Source organism: Argentina silus, assembly GCF_951799395.1.
Source record: "Argentina silus genome assembly, chromosome: 1".
Classification (NCBI taxonomy): domain Eukaryota; kingdom Metazoa; phylum Chordata; class Actinopteri; order Argentiniformes; family Argentinidae; genus Argentina; species Argentina silus.
The window spans coordinates 2819794-2827293 of record NC_139655.1 but is presented as its reverse complement, the minus strand read 5'-3'; the positions used below and the strand labels follow the sequence as shown (position 1 = coordinate 2827293).

General features: G+C 42.0%; 1 protein-coding gene across 2 annotated transcripts in view; it reads left to right on the top strand.

Annotated features, from left to right (window-relative positions):
- The window catches only part of gnal (guanine nucleotide binding protein (G protein), alpha activating activity polypeptide, olfactory type), a 40958-nt gene that overhangs the window by 5717 nt on the left and 27741 nt on the right, over positions 1 to 7500 (top strand). Inside the window, exons 2-5 of one of the 2 annotated variants that reach the window (XM_083684448.1) lie at positions 2914 to 3065; positions 3307 to 3379; positions 4323 to 4377; positions 4572 to 4691. In XM_083684448.1, the coding sequence (XP_083540574.1) occupies positions 2927 to 3065; positions 3307 to 3379; positions 4323 to 4377; positions 4572 to 4691 (387 nt within the window). In that variant the 5' untranslated portion in view covers positions 2914 to 2926. The remainder of the gene's footprint in view (positions 1 to 2913; positions 3066 to 3306; positions 3380 to 4322; positions 4378 to 4571; positions 4692 to 7500) is intronic. The other variant, XM_083684447.1, reaches the window with a different exon arrangement.

Genomic DNA, 7500 nt, shown 5'->3' with positions numbered 1-7500 from the left:
TTGGACAAAATGGTTGGACAACCAACCAAACAACCCATCTTCCGATGTCCTCTTCACGTAAACACAGTAGAGTATAAAATAACGGTCAACGTAAATCCTACTTTCTATATAAAAGGAGAACAAATAGGTCGAAAAATCCGTGCGCCACTTCTCTATTAGGCTCCGTTGGTGTTTTAGGGCTCAGGGCCAAAGGCAAAGTTGCAGTCTCGAAACCTAAAATGTAAACTGCCACTCTGGATATTAGTTATCAGCTCCATGTTATTGGTCATTCCTCTACGTGTTTGTGACACAGGATCAAAGTGTGCTCATATTAAAGTGTGTCATTCATTCAAAACACAAGAGGGAGACAGAAGGCTAGTTAAGACAATAGTCAGAGGGGTACTGCAGTAGAGAACAGTCACAGTGGGAAAAGTAGGCTATTATGATTGTGATGATTTTAAATACATTGTATAGATCTGTTTTGCCACTTATGTTTTGTTTCAGAGGCAGAGAATTTCACTACCATACTCTAAGTGGGTCAGGTACAAGGGGTTCCCCTGGGTCTTGGCAATGTAAGGGAGACATAAACCAAAGCAAATATATTGCGTTAACTCTTGATGGCCACAACAGGGAGACAGATGAACAGGCCTCTCTTTTCAAGAATAGTACAGAACAGCCCAGACCAAATCTAGTAAACTCCATACGTATTAAAACATCAATATGGGCATGACCTTTGCCAAGAGTCAATGTGAATTCGTTTTTTTTCCTGAAAGATCGTAACGTCGTCTCCAACTGGAGCAGCTTTTTGTTTACAGTTTTTTTTTAAACTATCAAATAAAATCGTTAATTCGTTCGTGTACTGTACTGTAGGTTGAGCCGACAGACTGACCATAAGGAGGTACAGGATCCAGGGTGTATTTGCATCCAGGTGGTGCCGCTGGCCACTTCTTCACGAGATCATATTTGCATCTCGTTTTCATATTTCTTCCGCTGGAAAATCTTTCCGTTGTTCAGGGGTTGGCAATGTTCTCTACAGCAACACGGCCAGACAGATAACTATCTCCCGTGACCTCCCCACCTCCCTACAGCCAGACATTCAACTCTGCACTGCGTTGGTGTCAGGCAAGTTTGATATTATTAGGTCTTGCTTATGATTGTTTGAACTTGTGGGGGGTACGTTTCCCGAAAGCTTTGTGGCACTAAGATCATCTTCAGTCCTTTTTGTGGATGAAAATGTGTCTTATTGCTACTCTACACTTTCAGGAGAGTCCACTTTTTCACCTGTGTACTCAACACATTCATATAATTTACTCTCATATCATCCTACAGTCTTTGCCTGGTTATCTACTATCTTCGAATTAGTTGACTTTATCTAATGGGTGTTGAAAGGTCTTGATTAATTATAGATTTTTCCCATTATTGATGTTTTGTGATATTGGCTGACTATTAGTAGTTGTCAGATCATTGTATATCCATCCACTGTCTGCCCTTATACAACAGCTTACACCTTATCCTATGTCCCCTAAACGCTGGCCTTTGTTTTGTATTTACCCCCACAAATGGCTACGTTTAGGGAAAGCGATCCTAGACCGGTCCCTATAACTTAGGCCCAGAGGGTAGGCCAACAACCCCCCTGCTCTGGAGGAGTTGCCTACCTTTGTCCTAACAGTATCAGCCTGAGCGACTGCTCCTGGTATGCAAACCTAGGATCTCATTTTCATATATTCCATAACATTTGCATTGTGATTTTTTTTCTTTTTAAAAAGGTTGAGGTGCTTGCTGTGCCACAGTGTTATCATGGCTTTGGATTTTCAAGGACTGTTGTCTGGTATCAGCCAGAGCTTATTGTCTTTTGTTATTCTGAGGAAGTATATCCAGTTTGTTCCATACTTGGGAGTGTTTTCATAGACATGGTAGTATGGACAGGAATATATTAGTAAATCATTGGCCCAATGATAAGATTCAATTGTGTTGAGCAACTTACATACAAAAAATGCAACCCAAAGTGTTCTAGGGCCGACTTAAAATGTAGTAGGCCTTCATAATATACTCTTTCAAACTATTAGTTAGTCTGCTTGAACTATTATACAAGTAGTCCTATTTTACCAACCTTTTTTTTGGCAATGAACATATTTGTAAAAGCCACATCTGGAATGATTTCATACGAGCGTTTAGTTTCTTATAACGCTTATATATATATATATATATATATAGTCCAATCTACCTTTGTTCATAATAGAGCATTGATTTTCCAGGTAGCCCATGTGCCACTGTAACAGAGAGACAGAAGACACTATCAGCGGGTGGTCTTGATTCTCTCAAGGGCCCCTCAGTCTACTGAAACTTTGACGCAGTTGTTCTATGTGCTGTTCAGTAGAAAACATAAAAGGCGTCATTATTAGTTTCCCCAGTAAATAGGTGAAATGAACAACATAGTCCATCGTCTGTTCTGTCGGCTATTATAACCAAGAGTGGGGTTCAAACCGTGATACGGTGGCGCGCGCGGCGCGCTACGAGGTGTTTCTGTTTCGGTGCAGTAGTGTGACTTCCTGGTGCTGCAGAGAGAGGCAGTGCTGAGTTAAAGGCACAGAAACACAAACAGAATTTTAGACAGGAAAAATAGAGAGTGGGTTGCAGGAGCGAGAGAGAGGAGCTGTTGGCTGGCTTCCAGATTCCCTCTCCACTCTTTTGCCTATTTATTAAACTGATATATCCATCCGTTTCTATTTATGATGCACATATTTATTAGTGTCGATTGAATCTACTGGGTTGGGTTTGATAAGGGGTTAAAGCGAAATTGTAACGGGGAAGGGTTTTTTTTTTTCGTGAGCGACGGAGAAGTGGCGCACGGATTTTTCGCCCTATTTGTTCTCCTTTTATATAGAAAGTAGGATTTACGTTGACCGTTATTTTATACTCTGTGTTTACGTGAAGAGGACATCGGAAGATGGGTTGTTTGGGCAACAGCAAGACTGAAGATCAACGCATCGATGAAAAGGCACAACGAGAGGCGAATAAGAAAATAGAGAAACAATTGCAAAAAGAAAGACAAGCCTATAAAGCCACGCATCGGCTGCTTTTATTGGGTAAGGTCCAGAAGATGGATTTGATAACGGATATGTAGGCTATCATGTATGTTCCCAGCTCCGTCTCCAGCCTATGTTGACAGGTCTCGCAGACAGGCGAGCTGACTGAATCGTTGGCTGGATTGTACAATTATCATGGATTTGAACACAGCAGCATATACGGCACGAAAGTACCTTTTATCTGTGTAGCCTAGTGATGGCTGCATTTCCTTATGCTCTCTGTGTCTATTTTATGTCGAAGGGGCCGGAGAATCCGGGAAAAGCACGATTGTCAAGCAGATGAGAATTCTGCACGTCAACGGCTTCAACACAGAGTAAGTGCCCGGTTATTTTAATTTTTCCGCATCAATGTTCAAAATGACAATTATTCCCTCGGCTACTATTTTCCTAGTGCTTTACATATAAGCTATATGCGTTTGGTGTGAGATAAGAAATAGGCCTAAGGTTTCCCTGCGCTGTAGCAGAATCACTGCAGTGTGTGTGCAATCAGGCCCATGGTTCGACAGCGGCATGGCGACAAGCTGTTATGTCCAACTGATTTCTAATTGCTGTCAGAGATAAAGCGAGATAAAGCGTCACATATGTAAAACATTTACTTCTGTTCTAGATTCTCTGTGTTGAAAATATGTTCATTTTCATGTGGTCGAAACACATGTAGATATGCCTCTATGCGCTTCTGAACATCCAGTATTACATTCAGGAGGGGATACCTGGGGCTATGAAAACGGTTATACAAAAGTGATGTGTGCAATGGCATTTTAGAATGATGCTGTAAAAGTGTATACATTTTCTTCTCACCCTCCACTGTGTTACTATGGATCTGTTTATTTAATTTTTGAGTCTTTGCATTTGGCAACATTGTGTTCAGTACAGTTGCTGCATAGCCTTATAGCAGAAGTTATGTTGGGAAGTAATAAAACGTTACTGCAGGCCCTACAGTATGTCAAACGTCAAGATGTCCTACTGTCTGCCCTGCCATGTAACAATAAATCATGAGCAGTTTGGACCAAGGTGAATAAGAATAGGGTTAATCATGTTTTGTTAAAAAAAAACATAGTTGTTGTACCTTTAATCTAAACATTTTTTTTTGTCATTGCCAAGTATTAATGCAATTTGGCATTAATAAAGATGGAGTCTATTCCCTTCAGGCAAAATACAAAGATTCCTCCTCCACTATAATACAGTCAGCATTTCTGTTCTGTAAAATGTACTCATGAATGCGAAACAATCCTGAATTTTGTTTTCCCACCCACCCAGAGAAAAGACGCAGAAAGTCTTGGACATTCGGAAAAATGTGAAGGATGCCATCGTGGTAAGTTGCAGCCCACTCAAACAATAGCGGGGATCCAGCATGTTGACATTTGTTTGATAAATTATCTCTGGTTACACCCTATGAGGTTGTATCCCGAAATCCCATTTTGACTGATTAGACACGCTTATCCCCGGATTTAACCAACATTTATCCAGATTAATGTCTGTGTTTTTGTTTTATCCGCTCTTTTCTAGACGATAGTTTCGGCGATGAGCACGTTAATACCCCCAGTGCCGCTGGGTAACCCTGCCAACCAGCTCAGAATCGACTACATCAAAAGTATAGCACCTCTCTCGGACTTCGACTACACTGAGGTAAGGACTGATAATAATAATAATAATAATAATAATAATAATAATAATAATAATAATAATAATAATATATGCCATTTAGTTGATGCTTTTATTCAAAGCGACTTGCATAGTGAGTGCATACAGTTTCAGCATATATGGTCCCAGCGGGAATAACCAACCATTCAACACAGAGACGGTCTTAACACTCTCTTGAATGATGTGAAATGTGTATTTCTGTTCAGATTTAACAGTTATGCTGTAGTTAACTACTTCTGTTGGTTCAAATGCTCTAGCAAGCAATCTCCAAGCATTGACCAGTGCCACGGCTTGACTATTGCTAACTCTGTCTTTGCTGTTGCTCGATAGAGGATCAACTTGATTAGGTTTACTTCATCCACAGTGAAGCACAAGTCGTTTTGTTTCATATTATATTGAAACCCCAGATGATCCTAAGTGTGGCCTACTTAGTCTACTTAGTAGTGTTGTCTATTGAAACACTGATGCCAAATATATGGTCAGTATGAAGAGCTGTTCTCTAGATGTCAGCAGTCATTAGTGTCCTCTTTTAGCAGTAATCGGTCTGATCTAGTAGTGCAGGTGTAGTGACATTTATACCAGTAGAGGTATTTATTCTCAAAGAAGCATTAAGATCCAATCCAACATGTAGAGACAAGTCAAAATCTTTGTCAAAAACTCAAACTGAACTGGAGTGATTCATCCCAAGAGTTAGATGACAAGACCTTTGAACTCTCAGTGAAGTTTACGTAAATTCAGGCGGGTGAACGGGTGATCAGGGCCGTCAGGTGAAGGACAGCTGATCTCACGTATGCAAAACACGTCACATGTTCACGGGACAAGGAAAACAAACCTAATTAAACATGTTAGATTGACGTAAGAGTCTTGACGGAACTGCCATTATCACAGTTATCAATGTCTGACTGAGTTAAGTTTATTCACTGTTGCACCAAGAGAACTAAGGCCTGCAACAGGTTCGGCGTACACATGGTAACAGGCCACCTTAGATGTTCTCTGTACTGTTTAATTTGCATGGAATCGACCAGGTGTGGTCAAATGGATGAAGTCACTCTTGGTGTTCGCTTTCAGTGATACCTCCCTATTGAAATGTTGTATGGAGTCATAATGTTGTCATGAAACCGCAAGAAAACAGATACACCTCTAGCTCTATTTTATCCTCTCGTGTTCCCAGGAAATGTATGATGTACTGGATATCCTGGCAGAGTTACAATAGGCTGTGGTCTCTGTTATTAGACCCTCATTCTAGAATGTCCTCCAATTGGTTGAGTTCCATTCCGGAACCTTGCCGCACCATTTTAGAATATTGCTGTTCTATTCTAGAACCTTGCTGTTCCATTCTAGAACCTTGCCATCCAAGACCGTGTAGAAGGGAAGTCTTGTCTAGTGCACTGACAGCCTGGCCACATCTGTTGGACTAGATAAATACTAATCATCTGTTACATGGACAGAGAGGGTTTCCTAGAAAAAGCTTTTGTAACCTAATTTGCTTATTTTGGGGGAAAGCGCATCGTTAGACATTTTGAAATCAAAGAAGTCCCTTCTCCCTCATAAAGAATTGTTTGATGCCTCTTCAGTGGGTCAGGGAAGGCAAGAGACGGACAAAGATTTAACTGTTGGTGCTGAGGTATTACGAAACATCCCAAACAGTCCATTCTTTCTGAGCTCTGTGTTCTTTTAGTCACTCAGCAGACGAGATCAAGCAGATCAGAATGGGCCTACAATTGCATCGTAATGGAGCTGAGCAGTAAACGTTGCTACTGCTATTACAGTGTAACTACACAGGTATAAGAAGCAATTTCATGTTAAATGTCACCTTATTTTTGTTCCACTGAGGCCAGAGGGCAGTCCAATTCAGTCCTATTCAGTCCAATTCAGTCCTGTTCAGTCCTGTTCAGTCCTATTCAGTCCAATTCAGTCCTGTTCAGTCCAATTCAGTCCTATTCAGTCCAATTCAGTCCTGTTCAGTCCTGTTCAGTCCTATTCAGTCCTGTTCAGTCCTGTTCTCTCGCGTCATACTCCAGTTATTGGAGTTGTCTCTAGTAGCTGTCTGTCTGTTGGTCTGTCTGTTGGTCTGTCTGTTGGTCTGTCTGTATGTCTGTCTGTGTCCTGGCGGTCTGTTGGTCTGTCTGTGTGTCTGTCTGTGTCCTGGCAGTCTGTTGGTCTGTCTGTGTCCTGGCAGTCTGTATGTCTGTCTGTGTCCTGGCAGTTTGTGTGTCTGTCTGTGTCCTGGAAGTCTGTTGATCTGTCTGTGTGTCTGTCTGTGTCCCGGCAGTCTGTTGGTCTGTCTTTGTGTCTGTCTGTGTCCTGGCAGTCTGTTGGTCAGTCTGTGTCCTGGCAGTCTGTGTAATAGTCTGAGTGTCCGTCTGTGTCCTGGCAGTCTGTGTAATACTCTGTGTCCTGGAAGTCTGTTGATCTGTCTGCGTGTCTGTCTGTGGTCCCGGCAGTCTGTTGGTCTGTCTGTGTAACTGTCTGTCCTGTAGTGTTCTGTCTGTCCCCCTGTCTGTGTGTATTTACACTAGCAGAGATACTGTATACTCTCTGTCAGTACACTGACGGTAGAAGGGAGATGTTTTGGCTGTTCACACAGTCTCCATTAATTAGGCCTGTTATGTAACGACGCATCGATTTCTGTTAGTAAACACGCTGGCGAGGGACTGGGAGGGGAACAAAGAGGGGCCCTGGACTCCGAACGACTGCATCACTTCTCCTCCAAACCAGGTCTGTGGGTTATGTCTGGAACCCCATGTCACACGCGGAGCCCTGCTCTGCCTCCGCTCAGAACCGTCTTTGTTGT